General features: G+C 37.8%; 1 protein-coding gene across 6 annotated transcripts in view; it reads right to left on the minus strand.

Moving 5' to 3' along the window:
• Positions 1-22,636, minus strand: part of rtkna (rhotekin a) — an 80,888-nt gene that overhangs the window by 10,615 nt on the left and 47,637 nt on the right. For all 6 annotated transcript variants that reach the window (XM_079607246.1, XM_079607247.1, XM_079607249.1 and 3 more), the window contains 4 exons: positions 4,054-4,253; positions 2,819-2,880; positions 1,094-1,147; positions 347-464 (listed from right to left, as the gene is read on the minus strand). In XM_079607246.1, coding sequence (XP_079463372.1) covers positions 347-464; positions 1,094-1,147; positions 2,819-2,880; positions 4,054-4,253 — 434 coding nt within the window. The remainder of the gene's footprint in view (positions 1-346; positions 465-1,093; positions 1,148-2,818; positions 2,881-4,053; positions 4,254-22,636) is intronic.

Raw genomic sequence — 22,636 nt, forward strand, 5'->3', positions numbered from 1 at the left:
AAATGATGACAGCATTTTTGGGTGAATTAATCCTTTAACCCACACTTAAACCTACCCATACCAGTGAAGCTGTCCCTAACCTTTACCTACTGCATATCCCACCTCAATAGTAGAAAATGTGTTTTGCAATACAACAAGAACACGATAAGTACTTTGTATGTACGTTTTTATGTAAGTACATAGTAGTTAAAGACACCTAATATAAAGCGTAACCAAATGTTTTAATTATTCACATGTACAGTTTAAACTGACTATGCAAATTAGAAGGTTGCACAAAGATTAAACACCTTATGGGTTAAATAAATGTCCAGTTAAACAGTTAAAGCAACAAAACATGCACACTCACAAGACAATTGTGTTGTCAAAGCAAATGTCTGTCAGCGTCCGGTCCACCATCACCATGTCTGTGTCAAAGATCTCACCACCCAACTGCAGCAGACAGAACACAGCACACCGATGCAGCTCTGAAGAAAGAAACGAAGACATTTGCTGTACATGATTTCGACTTAGAAGTCCCACCTGTTGTAATGTCTTCCCCAAAGTAGCTGCAGGTTTGGCCAAGTGCCTGTAAAATCCCCCAAAGCAACTCTGTTCATTCAGGAAACACTTACTCCTGCACCTGTGTGTGTGCTGTCCTGCTTTTTCCTGCTTAGGGCAAAATTAGTATCTGTGTCATTTTTTTCCCCTGTACAAATTACAGAACAATAATTGTGTAACAGGATAAAGCACGTATAAAAGCTTTCCCATGAGAGAATAACACATGCATGTGGGTTCCTGTGTCACATTTATCAACATAATGTCACCTCTGTCAGCTGCTCGAAGCACCTTAGGCAACACTACATTAGTCACTGTTGTCTGGAAAATGTTTCCAATGCCAGTAATAATATTCTGTTTACCCAGAGGGCTTTGCTGGGCCTGAACGCTTCATAAATAAATGTGTTTTTCGTTATCGTGGTAATGCATATACTGAATGCACAATGTACCACAGCAGTATTCCCTATTGTTGGGTGTGTGTGATATTCAATGGGTTATTAAACAACACGCGGTGTTATTTAACCTGCATATCAAAGAGAAAAGGAAAAACAGATGTTACCTCCTTTATTCTTAAAATACTCTGTGTCTTTCCACATAAGAGGTATCCGGAGATCTGCAACGCAGAGGAGTCAGAGTTCAGACAGAAACACACAAGGTTATAACACACACACACAAACACTCACACACACACAAACACACACTGTCACTCACAGCTGCGAGAAACCATTGCTGGCTGTCACTTCATGTCAATCAACAGAAAAATACATTCGAAACACACATCTGGTATTTTATGCCATGCTGCCTTTGTCATACTGGCCCACACACCACATCAAGACGACATTCATCGCTCAAGCCCACCTGGATGTGCCTCTCTATCAAGATCTGTGTAATCAAGCTTGTTAATAACAGCATAACTTCATTAAATTAATAGGAAGAGGCGGTAAGGGAACAATTAATAGGGTACTGACTGCAGATGATGGACAGCAGAAAACAAAAGAGGATATAGGAATATTAGATTGTATGTGCGTGGGATGAACTAAATAACAGTCTAATAGAGAATAATGGCACATGAACAGGAATCCCACACAGATTCTGCAGCTGCAGAAAGTGAAACAGATTTCTGCTGAACAGGAATGCTCCTCATTGATAAAATTCTGCAAATGCCCCACCATTTTTCTGTGTGTGTTTATTAAATATTTCATCTAATTTGATAATGTGTTTAGCTACCAATAAATCCATTGCACATAATTTTTCTTCAAAATCAGCAGATTCTGTCTGACTACATATGAGAGTGGTTTACATTAGCGTGCATGCGACTGAAGTGAGGGTATAAGGGCCTCTATAACCCTCTTCATAATGACGTAATAATTACAGCATTTACTGAGTATCACCCCTACAGGCCTCTCACTGTAGATCTCAAACACAAATTGCCCTGGGTGCAGTCAAGGAGTTTGAACGGAGTTAATAGAACTGGGTGTTAAGAGGGGGGTTGGTCCCTCTAACAGATCCAGACAGTGAGGAGGGGAGGACGACTCGTAAAAGAAGACCCACAGCAGACTGAGACACAGGCGCTGATATATAAAACAGCAGGGGTGTGATTTAGTGCTCAGACACCCGTATAAACAGACTGCTTTTCATGATTTACACACAATACACAAATAATAAAAACAGAGAATGTTATATAGCCTACACTACCATTCAGTTAGGGGTTGGTAAGTCTCTTATGCTCACCAAAGCACTAAAAATACACTAAACCATTCCTATTGTGAAATATTATTACAATTTAAAATACATGTTTTCTATTTTAATATGTTTTAAAATGTAAGTTTTTCCTGTGATGCAAAGCAAAATTTTTTGCATCATTCTTCAATGAATGAATGAATGAATGAATGAATGAATCTCTCCTCAACCACCACCAGTGTCACATGATCCTTCAGAAATCATTCTAATATGATGATTTCCTGCTCAAGAAACATTTATTATTATTATCAATGTTAAAAACAGTTGTGTGGAACCTGTGATATTTGGATATTTTTGTGGAAACTGATATTTGTTTTTCAGGATTCATTGATGAATAGAGGGTAAAACATTATTTTTATTTGAAATACAAATCTTTTATAAAATGCTAAATGTCTTTACTGTTTTGATTTATTGTGGCACTTTTGAAGTGTATTTGCTGAAGAAAATCTTACACTACCCCAAACTTTTAAACGGTAGTGTATATTTTTTTCATTATGCGATTTAAAACAGTCACGGCAGCCTGAATTATTTTCTGCGAACATACCTGAAATGGCTACTTTGCCTTTACATGGGGATCGGTCATCCATTGGACCTGTATCAGAAGACCTGAACACAAACACTCAATAAGACACAAAGCACAATGTGTAAAGTGATTCAAACCAGTTATAATTAAAGCTGAAGTGTGTGTCACCAAATGGAGTTGTAAAAATACTGACCATTTCCTGAGCACTTCCCCTGTCTGCCATTGGTCAGTTCATACTATTTATTGAGCCAATGTTGTTGTGTCATGTTGGTTGATATGCTCAAATAAATAAAGCAATGTACTGACATCCATACATAAGTTCAAGACAACAGCGTATTGGCCAGCGCAATGAGTTCTTTAACCTAAAAATGCTTCAATTACAGTAACATAAACTGGGATACGAAAAAAAAAACTTTTTTGGAAACCATTACACACTTCAGCTTTAAAACATTTTCTAAACATAGCTTAATTTTTGTGTGTATGTGGTGTCAACCATGTGACTAAAAAGACAACATTGTAGTAATTGCCTTAAAGTGACGCTTTGACACTAGCTTTACAGTGACGATCCTGATAAAGAGGCTGAGATTACCCCCGTAAAATGGACAACACTCACCACATTAAACTCTTTCTGACCTCAACACTATTTTCTGCAGTCATGTGCTTTCTGGCTGTCCGATTATCTCTACTTAGAGTCAATACATTAAGAAATACATTCAGCTATTTTAGTAAGACAGCGTATAAGCATGTGATTTGTGTATTTTTGAAGTACTTATGGTCAAAGTGTAGTTACCAGCAGCTATGCATATTTTGATAAAACTTCATATTTACTGGTGCTGACAGACAGTATAATTAAAAATGCTTAACCTAAAAAAACCCTGGCCTATTATCTGATTTACCTTTTATAAAACACCACAAATATCAAAGCCACCCAAACATTCCATATCTAATTTAGTTTAACCAAATTTTGTTAAAGGTGCACGATGTGACGTTTTTTGTTCAAAATTAAACATAATTTGTCTCATCATATCTGTAAATAGAGAAAAGTTGCTCCAGCTACTATGTTACTATGCATGTGGAAGTGGCATAGTTAGTCACAATGAGTGAGAAATGTTGACATGGAGCTTGCTAAATCTCAAACCTCCAGGGAAACACCTGGTTTAAAAAAAAACACAGAACAGAGGAGCTTCCGCTTGCTTACATAGTGTATAATTAGGTCGAACCAAACCAAAGTACATTAATCATAAGTGAGCTCTGACCTGCGTGCGATGCGCTGCATGACCTGCGCCTCCTTCATGCGCTGCAGCTCTGACATGTAGGCCATGATGCGGGCGTTGCAGGTGAGGAGGCTCTTGGAGGCCTCCAGCGCTTGGTCCCTCTGAGAACATGCAGCCAGCAGCTTACACGCACCCTCACGCATACGGATCTCATAGTCGATCTTCTTCTGGATGTCACTGTCCTGAAAAAAAAACAGAGGCTCATGTCAGGTTTACTGCTGCCTAGTTGAACAAATTACGATGTATAAAATGGTTCACCCAAATGGACGACAGAGGTTAATCTGAGATATGTTGACCATACACACTACGAAAAGTAAACGTGCATTTGGTACTTTGTCAAGCAATTTCATGATCTGAACATCAGAAATGACTTTCATCAGTGTAACCTAATGTTCTCAGGGTTGTTCAGTAAGATTAAACAATGTTGACTTGAATAAAATTAGTAGTAACCACATGAACATTTTTAGGTTGTCTGCCATGTTTCTGGGGCCTTGAGATGATTTATGTGAGTCAAACAAGACAGTCTTCAAAAGAGAAAACACGCAAGGAAACCTCAACATAAACAAAACATGTCATTGTCTTTTTTTCCCTGCTTCACTTTACCGATAAATACTTAAAATCATATGTGTATAATATGTGTATAACACATATACACAGACACGTTTATATATATATACACACACACACACATACACACATATATACACAGATATTTATTTATACACACACACGCACTCATTATATATATACACATACATAAATAATATACAATCTTAGGCCATAAATGATCTCTATTTTAAGCCAAAATGTCCAAAGGCACAGCACAGAGGACACACTCCAGTCACATGACCTCTGTAATGGACTGCTCCAGCTCGCTGTGTGTCTCCATGCAGTGAAGTATGAAATTGAATATGGGGGGTTAACAAGCTGGAAGAGATGCTCTGGCCTCTTGACTTCAATTTAGCCTCAAACAACCAGACACCAGGACACTGAATCATTTACACATGAACAGAGAGTGGCAAACTGTCTGGATGTGGGACCATATGAGATTGAGCAGTGAGTGTGTCTTTTGGGGAAGATGTGAGTAAACCGAGGCTGGATTATGCAGGGCATGAATAAAATAAAGAATGGGGATGAAGATGGAAAAAAATGAGGTGCTTAGGGAGGAAAGGAGAAAGAAAGGAGAGATGGGTGTGACTGAGGATTTCAAGTGGGGGAATATAACCTACTGTCATTCAAATTAACTCTGCAATGGGATTTAGCATTTAATCTATTGTGAAATGAATGAGGCAGAGAAAGTGAGAACAAAGCATGAGAGAGATAAAACAAGTCCATTTTAACCCGTATCGATCATATACTTTGAAAATAAGACACGTTTTTGTTTGTGTAAATCTAAGGATTCTGTCTATTCTGACAAAACAAGATAAGCAATGAAAATGCTTTGTTGGTCACTTTTCTCTCTTTACATTTTTTTCAAGTGACATAATCCAGACCTTCTTATGCTTTGCCCTTCTGCCTTACAGTGGGGCTTATGTTGCCATGGCAACAGGACACTCGTTTGTGTGCAGGTTTCCGAAGCTCATTAAGGTCTAACCAGGCATCAATTAAGACAGCTCCTTCTTTTGGTTCCCCTTTCAAGTCAAAACCAGGTTTGCTGTACAGTTTACTGCATTTGGATCATACACAGCCAAAAGATGGGCAAGAGCTCCTGTTTGTACACAGAGACAAGTACATATACTGTAGAACAGAGATAGCCACCAACAGCATTCAGAACACTGTCAGGGTGAGAAAAAGCAGACGTGGAGAAAAAAGAGAGATGATTGATGTGATGGATAAGTTTAAGAAAAATAAAACTTTGCATGTGATAGTGTAGTGTCACACCAGTTTTGCTTTCAGTGTGAAAACAGCCTTTTGCTGGAAACTTGCCAAATCTCAACTGGTTAGGACAGTGTTTGAAAAAGATCCAATATTGACTTCTTTAGTTTAACAGTAGCAAAAACTCTAGTAATTATGGTATTTTGCCACAAAATGGTAGGCGACACCATTTTATGTTGTCAAAAACATTGTCATTAGCTATGTTTCCATCCACCTATTTTTATTTGCATAAAAAAAACGCTGGATGGAAACGCCAAAATGCAAATAAAAAAAATGCGCATAAAAACGCATGCGCTCAATTGAGTCGGATAAAAAAATTTCCGGTAAGAAAACCTGAGCATAAACTATGCTGGAAAAACATTTACCTAATCAATTCCCCGATGCGCATCAAAAAAGACATGTGACTTTGCGATGAGAGGGTAATACTGGATCAACCAGATCTCGTCTGAAATGCTGTTTTGGTCATTCTGATATGCCTGAGCAAAGTCTGTTGTCAAAGTGGTGCAGTATAGGCTAATTGCCTCCCAGAACTGTCTTACACGACTGCGTTCCCAAACAGCAGCATCAGCCTCCGAAAGCAAGATACGTCACTTTACTGCATGCTGTCTGCGTGCTCTTAGAGGCAAGTCATTTATTATATATGAAATTATTTTATACAGTGGCTTCTCCTACTGCAGCAAATTCCATTTTTGATATTTAGCATCAGTTTATCAGGAAGTGATGATTTTGACACTGAATCAACATTGATCTGACTCGAACTGAAAAACTGTTTATATTTGATGAAGTTTGCATAATTAATTCTGCTTTGACAATTTTTCCTGTTTGTTATTGTGAAGCTGCTTTGAAACAATCTGAACTGTATACAGCTCCATGAAAATAAAAGGTGACTTGACTACCCTGCAGAAAAATCCAGCATAATCCAGCATGAATGATGGTTTATGCTGGTATAGTGCTGGTCTAGATGGTGGACAAGCATTGTCATACTGTTCTGAACCACTCCAGCTTCCCATTCTGGATTTTTCATTAGGGTAGGTTTGATTAATGTATGAAGAAAGGTTAAAAAAAATAAAATAATAATAATAATAATAATAATAATTTGGTAATTGCTTGTTTTATTTGCTCACTTTCATGACATGGTTCAATCACACACAAGCAAGGAAGCATTCAATTGCTCAAAATATATGTTATTATTAAAGATAAAGATCTCAAATAAATGTTTTCTTAACTGTTAATCAACTGTTAATTTCACAGTTTTCAACATTGATTCTAATAATAAATGTTTCTTGAGCAGCAAATCCTCATTTTAGAATGATTTCTGAAGGATTATGTGACACTGAAGACTGGAGTAATGATGCTTTGAATAAATTTCATTTTACAATACATTGACTGCTGAATATAATTGGTGAGCATAATATACTTTTTTCAAAGGGATTGCAAAAATCGTACCCACAAACTTCTGAATGGTACTGTAAGTACTTCAAATAAACACTTAAGTTAGCACTGCAGGAATAAGCGTGTAGTAAATATACAACCACATGCCACAAAGACCCTTCAAACACATTTTCAGGGTTGCCAGGTGCCGCCTACCCTGTGACAGGTGCCAAGGCAGAGCAGCACGGCAGGCGGTGTGTGTGTGTGTGCGTGCCAGTCGTCAGTGTAAGTGTGAGCGATGGTGGCAGGCTGGCAGCAGAATATCTGAAAGAGCAAGGGAGAGAGGGAGGAGCAAAAAGAGGAGGGAGGAGAGTACAGCGAGCACTCTGTTTCCCGGTAATGAAGCGTGAGTGTTGAAAATGAACCCAGATGGGAATAATTGAGGGAGATGGAATCTTCGGAAAGATAGAGGACACAAGAAAGAGTGTGAAAAATCTAATGAGTCTGTAATTACAGTGACAAACGCCTTGCATGTTAATATCTGCCACGCTTCAGAGACCCCCGGAAACCCTACAGCTACAGGACCGCCAGGAAAATGATCATTTTATTGCTCTGAGAAGTGAAAACTACTTGGACTTAGTAATTGCTAATAATTACACAATGGAGCTGGTCTTGTTCTCAAAGCACTCAAAACCCCCGGCAGACGCGAGACATGTTTAATGTGGCGATACGACCGCAGGAGGGATATAGGAAGTCTTTTTTTTTTCAGTGGCAGGGGACGTGAGTCATGGGAAATGACTACGGTCTTTAGAGGATAGGCTATAAATTTGAAGTCTTTCCCCCTGAAAATACTTTAAATAATGAATGTGAACTAATGGCTTTATAATGTCAAATGAAAGAATGTAAACAGAGGAACCAGCCACATGGAGCCAGATAATGAGATGCTGATCTAAAGCACATTCACTCCAGCCCAAATGTTTATAAAGACTTTTTTTTTTTTGTCCATGTCAGCATTTTAAACACTTAAAAGAATAGTTCATACAAAAATGTATATTAATTTACTCACCCCTCATGTCACAAAATAAGTTATTTCGAAGAATATTTTAAAAATGTCTGTGGCGTCAAAAACAAAAACAAAATTAATTTTCTCCATCGGGTTCAAAACTACCTTGCGCACATGCGCAGTGCCATCACATTTTATGTCTTACAAGCATGTGTATGTTAATTTACATCTTGCATATTTGTTTTTATGAACTGAACTGAACTGAATATTTACTAACTATTTGATAATAAAAAATAAAAAATCTTCTAGGTAATTGCATCTGCCAGTCCAGAAAAGTTTGTAAAAACATTGTTAAAATAGTCCAAGTGACTACAGTGGCACAACCTTAAGTTTGTCAAGTGACGAGAATACTTTTTGTGCGCAATAAACAACCAATATAATGACTTTATTCAACTATTCATTTTCTTCTGTGTGGGCCTCTGACGTGAGTTCAAAATATCTTTAATATCTTAATTTGTGTTCCAAAGATGAACAAAAGTCTTACGTGTTGGAACAACATGAGGGCGAGTAATTACTGACAGAATTTTCTTTTTTGGGTGAACTAACAGGCAAAATTCACGATAGCTCTGGTGACAGTTGTGTTCAGAACAGAAGTAATGCACATTTAAACAAATATGTGAATTGAATTGGAACGTTTAGTTCATAAACAGATCTTTCAGAATCTAACATTGGATTGGATTCATTGATGAAAATCAGTGCGTGTAAACATGCCTAATGTTCATCCAATTACCTCTAGCTTTACAGTGCCTCGTACCCTAGGGTTAAAAACGGTGTTAACCCTCTTTTAACATTACAAGTGTGAAATGTTGCTTAAGCCTGGGTTAAAAGTGGATGTAATCTGCACGTTAAGACAGCGTTAAGAATAGCGTGAAAAGTCCATTAGAGTTATAAAGAGGTGACACACGTAGCAATTACCAAATTGCTTTTAAAAGCAATTTTGCTAACATTTTGTCATTAGCCATTGTGAACTAATCCAGCCTACCAAATAACAATGTTAAGTTAATAGGCCCTCTGGGGTTATAGTTGCATGAAGTGACGTCCTGCAGGACATTTCTCTCTGGGATAATGCTCTTATCCGCTTGTTTGTTTTGTCTTGTTTTGCCTACTCTGTTTCTCACGCTGAGTCTAAATCTTAAACTCTGACCTCTCTCCTATTACCCGCAGAGATATAAGAAAACGGATCCTCAAGTCTCAGATAGTCAGAGCTCACACTGTTGCAACATGATAGAAAATACACCTTGCTAATGTTAGCAATTAGCTGCACTGATGTGTCATTTATAATGAGGAAATCTTTGTCAACAGTAATTTCCCAAATCATTACAAGTTTCCTATGGTAAATTAACTTTTTAGATCACTTTAGACAACCATATGAACTTTCTGATGAAGCCAGTTGACCAAATAAGTCTGGTTAGTTTAGACATATAACAGCATTATAACATCCAGAACGCAACATATGCAGATGAACAGCAACACAGAGAGCTGTTGCTTTTGTTTGCCTTTAAATGTCTTTAATGGGTCAAAGTTGACATCTCAGAGGATATTTTGCTCTTCTCAGAGGATTCAAATGCTGTGAAGTCATTTCCTATCATGAAAACTTGGCTGCAGTCATCTGTGTGAAGCTCTCCTGACTGACAGCAGCAGCTGTAACTCCTGAACTGCGAGGCTAAAGAGAAATATGAAATGAAATCTTCTGGGCTACACTGACCAACTTAAAGCACAGTATGACCTGGATCACTTTTGCCTACAGCTGCTTAAATGGGTGTGAACATAAGCAGCACTGGAAAATGGCCAACTATGTTAACCACAGGCTTGAAAAAACACAGGAAATTATCACCTTTTGCACTAAGGGGGATTATAGAGTAAGTGAAAAGAGTGGTATTATATTCTGCCGCTACTTTAACAATTTGCTTTTCACTAAAAGTCAAAAGTTCGCACCACACTAATTAATGTGCTCTTCTGCATTTCCGAAGCTTGATTTTCTCACAGCAGAGAGAAAATATGGTGACACCCAAGGCAAAACACTAAACTGAAAAGGCCAAATCACTGACCACACCCAAAGACACACTGAATTTCACTGACCGAGGCCAGTCAGCCTCCAATCAGTCAACCACAAATATGCACCCGCCTTCCCCATCCATTCTACCCAATCTCAGCTCTCCTCTTTTTGTTCTTGTGGTTCAAGCCAGCGTTGTGGACAGTATTGGTATGGTTGATACGGGTGTAGATGTAGAAAAATGAGCTTGGGAAGTAGCCATGTGGGGTTGGAAGGGACAAAAAGGGACACTGATGACTGAGTAAAGTTTTGGTGATTCAGTTTTCTGCAGGGCAAAAGGCAAAACCTTCTGGATAAGCTAAGATATTCAGTTACATAAAAGATAAGTCATACTAACAAGTCGAGACTTGAGACTTAAGCTAACAATAGATGACGTACTGTAAGCACAGCCATCTATCATTCCAAACCAGTATTATCCATACAGACCATTTATAATATCTCTGTTTTGTTATTATAAATATATTTTATATGTAATGCTTTTATGTTAATGTGTAATTCATGAAAAACAAACTATATATAATATTATATTAATTAAAAATATAAATAGTATAATACTATTATATCCTCTTCGCCAAATATTTTTTGTCCACTGCAGTGGAAAAATAGACACTTGTTATTTAAAATATATAAATATTTTAATTATTTTATTTCTGTTTAATTTTTACTTATCACTACCATTCAAAAGTTTAGGTCAGTCTTTTAAAGCAGCGTTTATTCAGCAAAGACACAATAAATAATTTAAAAGTGACAGTAAAGACTTTGAAAATGTTACAAACGATTTCTTGATCAAAAATCAGTAATATTATGTAGCATTATCACAATTAAAACAACAATTACTGATTTTTGATTAAAAAAAATTCTGCCTTGGTGAGCATTTTCAAAACATTAAAAAAAGCTGAAATTTTGGAACAGTACATAGGCTATACAATTTCAAAAATAGCAATGTGATCAAAATGCATATAGTGACTCTAGTATACTCCCTCAAGATAACCCTAATTTTCTTCATTTACAATAGGAAAACAAGCTCTAAAAATCTTCAGATAAACACCTAGTGACTATTGACACAAATAATACACTCTAGAGGAGGAAGAGTCAAATTTCTATGGTTTGGATTTCCAGCAAAGCTTGCGTAAACCTTTTCATCCAGTTCAGAACGCTACCTAAATACTAAAGAAACACTGCCAGAGAAAGCTCCATCCCTTGCAATGACTCGAAGGAAAATAACAGCTTCAACAGGCCAGTTGTACTCCAGACACACAGTTTTCACCCTGTTAGCACTGTGTAGGCCAAAATGGAATCCCATTTAAGCTGCACAGCAATACACAAGTCTCATTATTAGCACACAATGGGCCATTTGAGATGGTGTTGTGTGTGTGTGTGTGTGTGTGTGTGTGTGTGTGTGTGTGTGTGTGTGTGTGCGAGGGCCGTCTAAAATGTGCAGTGTGTGACTATGGCTCTCCAGCCAGCTGTTCCCATACAAAGGCGAGAAGCCTTCCAGCACAGCTGGTTTTGGACAACTGAAAAAGGGTGTGTGTAAATGTGTGTCTGAGAAAAAGAGGTGTCTGTGTGTGTTGGAGAGAGTTGCGCAGGCTGAAACAGAAAAAAGAAGGGGTGTGAGCATACATGTGCATGCTTGAGCTGTGAACTTTGACAATACACAGCCCACATCTGTGATGGAAAATATATATTTTAAATTGTGTAGGTGTGTGTGCTGTCTGGGAATCAGCACCAGCAACGACATCTGCGTGTGTTTTGAGCCTATATCCTCCCTTAACCTGCTTATGCAAAGCCAAAGAATCAAAACTTGACTTATGGATCTCGCCTTAACCAGAATCAGTAAAGTTTTACGCATATTCTGATGAGTAAAAAGTCTTTTTGTATTTGTCAAAATGATATGAACGGCTTTATGTAATCAATAAAAGCTAGTTTGTTCTTCATTAACTGAATGGAGTTGAATTAGAAAAACCTTCATCTTAACATTCAATCAGCAATATGACGAAATTGCAAGCAACAGACTGATAATCCATAATCACAGATTTTATTCTAATAGGGTTCTCACTTATTTTGACCAATGCATTCCCATTACTTTTCCATCCCTTTTTCAGTTATCTGTGGTAACTGGATACTGATGTTCAAAAATTATTTTGATTCACTAAAAAAATATTTAAATAATTTTGTAAACTGATTCATAGCAACAAAAAAAGAAAAGAAAAAAAAGGATCACATTTGAACACCACCATCATACATTTCAAGCAAGTTTACAAAGCTCTACACAAGAGTAACATTTGAGATCTGAGGATAACTAGAAAATATATATTCACAACAGACATTTCCCCAATAATTAAAACTGTATTAATTTCTAAGACATTTCCAGGCTTGGAAGTAACTATTTTGAAACTTCCTAAAATTTCAAGTATATCCATGACCGTAATAATTATAATGCGTTAATTAAAGTAGATAAACATACACCTTTAAAATGGACTTAAACCATTAGCCAGGGAACCATACACTCTGGTTTGACCACTGACATGAATCGAATGGATTTGCTCAGTATTCACTCTGTATATTGTACAAAAACACAGGCCAACCATCCCCAGGCACACAGATTCTCTCCAGGGTTCCTCCATTCGCGACAGCCACTGATCCTCTCTCCACACCCAAACACAGCATGTTCACCTCAGGCCTGACACTCGCTGCCCTTCTTCAGCCAGGTAACGTCCCGGCTCTAGAGATCCCTGCTAAACCCCTTACAGGCTCAGTTTCTGGGCTAGTGGAGGTAAGAGGTGTGTGGGGGGTCTGCATGCTTCAGTGACACACTTAGGGCTGATCTATATTCCCTTATGGCTGTTAATCTCAGACTTTGATGCTGTTGAAGGCCGAGTGTGGGACTGGTCTCTAATCAGCTCACGCCAGCTAATTGGCAGTTAAGCACCTCTGGCTGCTCTAAGTATAGAGCTGTGGTAAAAAGTGGAAGCAGTGACCTTGGAGGACCAGTGTACTATCAGGTTTACACCAGATAAACACTAATGAAGATACGTTGAGCTACAGTATGCACACCGTGTATTCAAACTGAATTTTATTACAATATGTACAATATTCTACACTTCTGCATTACTTTAGGGTTCAATATTAAGGATGGCCTGCTGGACCAGGTAAGAGTGCTGAAAACACTGAAAACTACTGACCAATTGGTTTTGCACCAACTTTTCATATAAACATCCAATATGTAAAAAATATAAAAATATTAGCAAATATAAAAATACATTGCCAAAATTAAAACCTGATCATTCTTTTGTAGTGGCTCGACTGGCCAGGATAAAAAAAAAATGTCCCCCTTCACTGACCCTTAAGGGGCGGTCACACTACAAGTTTCATTCCATTGACTTCCATTCATACGCATGCAAATTTTCGCATTTCGCTGCATTCCAAAGTTCAGGTTTGGAGAACTCTGACCTGCGAATTCGCATCACATGAAGACGTGTGAACCGTAAAAGATCGATCCATCCTTTTGGCTGAATTAAAACAATGATATATTTTTTTACATTTCGAGTGTATTGCTATTTATTATATGTGACCTTGGATCACAAAACCAGTCACAAGTCGCACGGGTATATTTTTGGCAATAGCCAAAAATACATTGTATGGGTAAAAATGATAGATTTTTTGATATTAAGTAAAGATCATGTCCCATAAAGATATTTTGTAAATTTCCTACCGTAAATATATAAAACGTTTATTTTTGTGAGTGAATGCAGTACAATCGCGAACATAAATGGCATAAATTATTTTCTCAATGTTTCGATTTTTTAGCACCCTCAGATACCAGATTTTCAAATAGTTGTATTTTGGCCAAATATGGTCCTATCCTAACAAACCATACATGAATAGAAACTATTTCAGCTTTCATATGATGTATATATCTCAATTTCAAATAAGTTACCCTTGTGAACCAGGGTCCCACATGTTGAATCAATGTTAATAAAAAAGACGCAGCAGAGCGTGACGTCAGATCACGACCGTTGCAGTGTCTGAAGAAATTTTGCATGCTCAAAGTCTAGTGTGACCCTGGCTTTAGACGTAAACCGTCTATTTAGCTACTGTACCTTTAAGACTTCTTTATGTAACCCACATCTGTTATGGCTGTAACGTTTGCACAGTTTAATAACTGAATACTAAATAGGTGTTGATACTGTTGATAGGTGCTCATGGTTCAGAAATAAATACCAAATACATTTTCCATAAATGTGGACTGTGTGGACTAGAAATAGTTCTTTGTGTTGTGAATGACTATACGTGTACATACATTGAACTCTTATTTCAAAACAGCAAGGAAAATCTTGTTTTGTTCTTGTCCCATGACATGTCCCCTTTAAATGTCAGCTCTTGCCATGAATGGACTGCATTAAAATGCAACAGAGCTCCGCTTTTATTCTCCTTCACACTGTTTTGACTTTGATGAATGCCTGAGATGCATGATTGCAGATGTATGATTCTGTATGACTTGACCTCACTTTCCGTTACATTAACTATGCATGTTGCAGCTTTTGGTGGATAAAGGTACGTATGCAGCAATTAGATCATAGTGTTTACACCATAGATGTCGAAGGCAATCCAGATCAACAATAACTGACAAACAGATTAACTATAGGCGGTGCACTAAGATGATCAAATTTACTGACCCCACCAAGAGGTCACATTTTGGCTGGTTAGGAGCATGACCCTGTTTACACCTGCTTAAAAACGGCACACTCTGTGGGTATTTTTCTCCATTGAGAGTAAGGGATAGTCACATGACGTTTATAGCTCAGCTCAAAAACAAATATGCCCAGAACTCAACACCCATAAGCAAAAGACAGCAGATTTAAAATTGCATGGTTCCAGATTAGTGCTGCGCCAGCTGAGCAGCTGCTTTTGATAAAAATGGAAATGCAAATGGATAAATTTTTCCAGGTATTATAGACATCCTCCTTGGACCTCAAAAATGACCCAACAAACTAAAAAACGTATGGCTCCACATATCTGCCATGCCAGGAGTTTATTACTGTAATCATCTTAGCCCCCCCCCTCCTCTCTCTCTCGCTCTCTCTCTCCTTTTTTGTTAAACATTCTCTCAGACTGTGTGTAACTGAGCTGTTGTGCCTCATTAAGATCAAGTGTGAGAGTGTGTGTGCACATAGAGAGCTTGAACAGCAGAAAGACCCCCTGTAATCAACATCAGTCTGCTTTGTACACTCACAGTTGCTGCTCATTGCCGCAAAATAAGAAGTTCAAGCTTTAACTCATTCACTAAGATAATTTACAGAAACAAAGAAACACTTTTTTTTGTTGCAATTTTGCATGTGATGCTAAAAGCAAGAGTTGTAACAAAGCAGTGTTTAACAAAGCACCTTTGTTATGGTTTTCCCAATACACTATTACTATTGACTCATTAATGAATGCGCAAACGCAGCTGTGTGACTGGTGTACCTTATGACAGAGCTCTTCATTAGCATGTCTATTAAAGTGCAGGTCTGCAGGCGGGATTAACTGCCCTGGCCCTGCTGAGCACACAAACTCAGCTGCCATGAGCCCACCTGACCAGAGAAAGATGGATGACTTTTCAAGAAGAAGTGAACAATCCTGCTAATGGTGGCTAAAAACATGTTCGTAAATTTGGGGTCACTAATATATATATATATATATATTTTTTTTAATGAAGTCACTTAAACTCCCCCTATGGTGAAAATCAAGTTTTTAATGTTGTTTATATGTCTATGTGGTGTTTTAATATGCTTTAAGACAAACCATGTACAAATGCATAAGTCAAAAAAATTGCGGATGTATTTTTTTCCTTAAAACTGCAGTGAACCAAAGACGGTCTCAAAAACGCGGCCTGAAAACGCTGGCGTTTCTGATGTCACGAAATACCTTGTAACCTCAACGAGTGGATCTCTGAGCTGGTGTGAGTGAGGGGAGGCGGGGCTAATTGTCATATTCATAGAACTGCATATACTAAATGAGGCAAGGGTGTAGTTACATTCAAGCTATTTTAAGGCATTTCTCTTTTTTTTCCGAGGAAAATACATTTAAATATGTCATTTTGGTGAAGATGAGTTTTAAGGGAAACAATTATTGACTACAGGGGGACTAAAACCATGACACAGGCCAAAAATCTGCGCTAAAACACACCAAAAGGACTACAGGCGACTGTCAACTAGCATGCGTGTTCTGCACTTGTGTGTAAAATAACGGTCTATATCAGCAGGAATCATTTTTTTAGGACTGCAGATATACAGCGCTCGTCTACCATTCTGAATATCAATCATGCTGATCACTTTCCTCATTCCAGAAGGCTCATGTTATTATGAAAATATATGCGCATTGGATTTGGAATGCTCGGGTAAGATGACAATAATTAGAACAGCCCCCTGTCTGTGCCGTCTTGACTTCTTTGCCAACTTTAATTTTCGCTTTTATACACTGAGCTGACTTCGCGATACTAAGCTGAACAGCCAATCAGAGTTGTGTATCTCTCTCACCAACTGCAATGGACGCCGGTGGAGGCTGATGGACACCTATTCACTATGTGCAATTGGTCAAAAAGCCCAAAGTGGCTTGGTGAGTCAGGGCCTTTATTCTCATCAAGGCTACATTAATTATTTACATTTATAGGCTGCGTTTATTATTCATTAAAAATTACAGTAAAAACCAGCTCATTCATAAGAACCTTTATGAATGTTATGAACATCAAACTTAAGTCATCCAAAATCCATCTCACGTCATTCCACTAACACTCATTCATGTCAATCCTCAATGACATGCGCTAAATCCTCTTTAGCACATAAAGCATTGTCCTGTCATTCACTACTGTATGATTATGGGAGGCCCTGCTCAAACTGACCTGGGCAGGAAAGGTGGACTATGAGAAGAAATCTGCAGATTTTGTTTTTTGTTTCCTCTAATCTTTAGCTTTACTTGGAAGATGATTGCAAAGAGGAGTGTATGCATAAGCAATCATCAGGGAGTGAGAGGCCATTAGTCAGCCAGCTCAGAGCTGAATGAAAATTCAAGCACAGCATCATTTTATCATTCTGAGGGCTAGTGTGCAAGAAAGAAACCAGTTTTAGTATTGCTCGCTTGCTCCCTCCCTCCCATCTGTTGCCTTTCCCTTGTCTTCTCCGTCTGTTTATGTTCTAGAAGTATGGACGAGCAGTCACTGTAAACTACACTAATACAAGTAATCAATAAAGAGTCTGTGTGCACCTTGCATGAGTAAATAAGACATCCGGTTTACAATCCACATACCTTTGAGGGTGCACTTTATTACGCAAGCCAATATGGCAGCCGTCTCAGACACCTAATGGTGTGGCTGCAGAATTATGCAAAACAAACTTTTTCTTATCAATGACACTCTCAGCCCTGATCAAATTATTCAGTGATCGAAAATGTCCAATAACACTTTCCAGTTATCGAGACTTTCGAGTTTAAAGGGTTATTTTAACATTTTACAAATATCGATTAGTATTCAGGTCCAATGATCTCAACATGGCGGCACCCATGTATAATACAACTTATGTGAGTCTACATCATTTTAATTTAAACATCCATCAATGTTCCAAACCGCTAGTCTTATGTAGGTTTGTGGGGATGCTTGAGCCTATCACAGCACATTTTAAATATTTTTCAAAAATACCTTTAATTTACGTTTAAAACTTTTCTAATACGGAACAAAAAACCGCACATTTAAAAATCTTAGCAATAGCAAATATAGATGTATTCAATTTCTGTGCACACAATATCTGGAAATGACAGCATTAGATGGATGGAGAGGCAACATATTTCTTACACATGCAAATACACAAATAGACAGACTTGCATTTCTCTGAGATCTTTCTCACGCACGCCAAGAGCAACTCACAGCAGGACTGGGAAAGTTTGAAAACACAGGAAAAAGGAGGAAATAATAAAACTGGGACAAAACAGAGAAAGAAAGAAGCAAAACAAACAAGTTGAAAAAGGAAACAGTAAAATGCCATTAAGGCCATTGAAGGGATACTAAATTTATCAAGTTGGAAAAAACAGGTTAAGTGTGACTTAAGGGGGGAAAATGAGGAAAGTAGAAGAAGAGATATTTTAAGACATATAGGACATCTGCACCAGTTCTGTCTGTTAAGATGTGCTCTAGTAACACAAATATAGTTTTGCTCGGTCAAAAACATGCAGGCATACACAGAAAGCAGCATGAAAAAATAGCAAAAATGCTGGTCTCAGTGTGGTCAGTGTGTTCTCTTTCTCAAAATAAAAGTTTGCAGTGAAGAGCACCTGCCGATAGTGCTTATTTGCTTGCCATGTCTGCATTGTTTTAGCACCCGATTCACTAAAGGAATTATGCAAATCGGACAGAGGCACAAAATCGCCCTCTCAATGCTAGATTGTGGACAATCGTGATCTTGCATATATTGCTGGGACTGCATTCTGGCAGATTATAATGCGCTTTAAAATGCAGAAAAAGTGCTTGTCTGGACAATTCTCTTCTGATTATAATTTGATCAACGACTTCAGCCATCATCATGTGAATAGAAAATGTACCCAAAACCATATTTTAAATAAAATTAGCAGAGCATTAACAAATAACATAATTTTTTTTGTGAATAAGGCAGTTGCTAAGATTCTTACAAGTTCAGAGTGTTGCTAAGTGGTTGCTTATTGTCCCAGATCAAAACAGGCTTACCCCAAATATCTTTGATATTCTGGTATAGCCCAGATTCTCTTGCAAGGAAAATGTATGAGGCGAGTTTAGGCCAGTTTTACTGGCTGCAAAATTTAAATTGTTCAATTACTTAGAAAAAAAACAGAACACTTCTCATAAACAATCAAAAAAGGCGACGCAAACGCAGCACATAATTTGTCCAACTGTTGTATAGAAGAGCGTACAGTTAGCAGCAGTAAATCAATTTCATCTATTGAAAAAATTAAACCAAGCCGCATTGTCACCATTACAACAGAAGTGCCAGAGGAAATATCTTAGCCTATATATATTGTTGTTGAATATCTATATAGACAGTGGGGAGCCTTAAGAGTCAAAAAGGTTGAGAACCACTGGCTTATGCGTTTTGTTCAATTTCCTCAGTGTACTTATATGATCTATGCATGTGCATATTGTGCATTATCTTGGGTTTATTAGTGCCGTTTGAAGCCGCTTTGAAGCAAAAATGTGAAACCCAAAAAAGGGTTATTGCATCCATCTATTATAAAAGTAATCCACACGGCTCCAGGGGGTTAATAAAAGGCAGGAAGCTAGATATTTTAGTCGATAAAGTTATAAATATGGATATTTTTATTACACAAACGCATCGCTTCACTTAAAAAGGTCTTTTTTAACCCCCCCCGGAGCCGTTTACTTTTATAATGGATGGATGCACTTTTTTGGGCTTCAAATTTTGGGCTCACACTCACTGCCATTATAAAGCTTGGTTTAGCCAGGACATTTTTAAATATAACTCCAATTGTATTCATCTGAAAGAAGTATGAATGTACACCTAGGATGGCTTGAAGGCGAGTACCGTAAATCATGGGCTAATTTTTATTTTTGGGTGAACTATCCCTTTAACAAGTGTGTATGTGCTCTAGTAGTCACTTACAGTCAGCATGTAACCTGAAATACCAGCTCAGCACTTTAGTGACAAACTAAGTTTACCTGCATTTTCTCTTTGCAAAATCGGGTCGTTGAGCTGTAAAGCAAAAGACCCCTGGGGAACATGCTTTATATAAACACATAAAATAGGCTGCTTGTGTGGGATTTTGGTGTTTTGAGTGTGGACCCCCATACACACCAAGCAACCACCTCCAGATAAAACACACAGAGCCACTGACACACACAAACAGCAGTGCACATTAATAACCTACACACACGAAGCCCACACGCTGCCCTCTCTCCCACTAATGCTGCTTTACTTGAGTATGAAAACACAGCTTTGACACATGCATATTTAATAACTCATATATAATTATACTTCACAATAAATCTCTGCCTTTTCTGAGAATGTTCCACCCTGACATACACATAAAGAGCATTTATTATATAACTAGTGTTAGGGTTAAGCCTGCAGGTAAGAGAAGCATGTCTGATTCATGTGAATCAGTTTAAACAGTCTTTGTCTATTATTAGATTAAAAAATGTTCACAGAGATTTTCATAAAATAAAACATTTTAGTAAATTGTCATGCTGCTTGTAAATGAAAAATAAAACATGGCTTGATTATTTTTATCAACATTTTTACTCATATTATATTACATTTTTTGAATTAAATCAGCTATGATGGTAGAAAGGATCCTCTGGTTGCACTGACTGAAAACACAATTTTAAAAATAAAATACAAAATAAAATATAAAAAAGGTGAAACGTAAAAAATATTTTTGCATCACCAATAGCAGATCACTTTGCTTTTTTCTATGGTTTGATGATTCAACTCTTTTTGTTCAGCTTTTGGTGTATATACCTCAAAACTGTTACAGCAACAAACTGATTCCACTGCGCACACACAAACACATGAGCAAGCACTCGTGAACACACACTTCCATAAGGGCAATGTGAGTGTGAGCTAAGCTGAGAATTCAGCAGTGCTCCAGTGTGATGAACAGGCCAGCATTTCAACCTCTCAGACTGGCAGCAACATAAAACACAGTAAGAGCACTGCTTCACTCAGCCATACAAGACAAGCCTCTAATGGTGAAAAAAAAATCCTCCTGTCCTGTTCCTGTCCATCTCTTGTCATCTCTGGTCCGTGCAGATAAACGGCACTGTCAAAACATGTAAGTAAATGGCTCAAGCTGCTGAGAAACTCTCCCAAAACACAGAAAAATCTGAAAGGAATCATGGTCTATTTGAAATAAATGCTTAATCGATTTGAATGTCTGCTACATACCCAGCCATCTTCATTTTAATAATTGAATATGTGAAGATAGGAACTTTTTCTCAAAATCAAAGAGAAACTAACCTGAAATCTACAGTCTGAAGCTGTGATTTCTCAAGCTGCAATTCTCATATGTTGTAGCTGCATCTCTGTAGACAATTGGGAAAAAGGAACAGCATTCTCTCCAGCAAATATTGATTCTCTAAATGCAGTCAGACTAGACGGTAATGATTTAACTGCAGCAGCAGCAGCAGAATCTAGCGGGCCTAAACTGAATCCTGTACATCATGACAGGCCGCCAAACATTCCCACATTGATCTTTATTGATTCATTTCCCGAGAGAAAACACCACGTCGAGAGTCACGACCAAAAAGATTCAAAACAATCCAAGAAATCTTCAAAGCGAAAAGAGCAAGCTGTCTCTACATCTAATCGTCTCTTCAAACCTGACCTTTTCTGCATCAGACCGCCAGTGGTTTAACATGATCCTGACACTGAACCCTCACAACACATTGACTCAATGAAAGCAGAAAAAATTTGGACACAAAAGAGAAAGAATAACGAATTTGAATTGATAAGGGAGTGCCAATTAAGAATTAAAATTATATAGTGTGGAAGAGATCATGGGTCATTTTGAAACATGTGAGATAAAAGGGGAACTATTTAACAGGACCGTAGATGTAACAATAAGCAATCCCATCACAACTGAAGTGAGTGCTGGAAGTCTGACTCATTTCCGGTAATTGGTTCAGTGCGTTTCAAAGAATCGGTTTCAAAAAGCAATTCAGTGGTACATTTACATCATCACATGCTCCCTGACATCCAGCGTAACATCTTACAACTAAAATGTTTCAAAAAAGTAATTTAGAGTAATAAATACATATATTTACATTAAACAATAATCCTATTTTGTTATTAAACTTCCTTTTCATCCCATCAGTCAAATCCTTATTAAAATCCAAATAAAAAAAGCACACATCAAACACGTCTGAAAGAGACTTGTCTTGGTGACTCGAGACTCGAACAGCTCAGACCGGTTCCAGAAAGAAATCTTGATTTGTGAAAGAATTGTCAGATCGATCTTGTGAATCAGTCGAACTAACTCAATGAAAATGGGCCCAAAAGAGCGATTTGTTTACACAGACATCAATATTCGGCAGTTTTGTTTGCATAAACAGACCTTATAAATGCCTGCACGTCAACTAGACTCGAGGTTAGAGGTTTAACAACTAATGCTCTCTCAGCCATGAGCTGTGTAAGAAGACTTAAAGTGTCTCAACCAGAACCAGTATATCCTAGCATGGTAGATTA

This window comes from Phoxinus phoxinus, assembly GCF_949152265.1.
Source record: "Phoxinus phoxinus genome assembly, chromosome: 3".
NCBI classification, from domain to species: domain Eukaryota; kingdom Metazoa; phylum Chordata; class Actinopteri; order Cypriniformes; family Leuciscidae; genus Phoxinus; species Phoxinus phoxinus.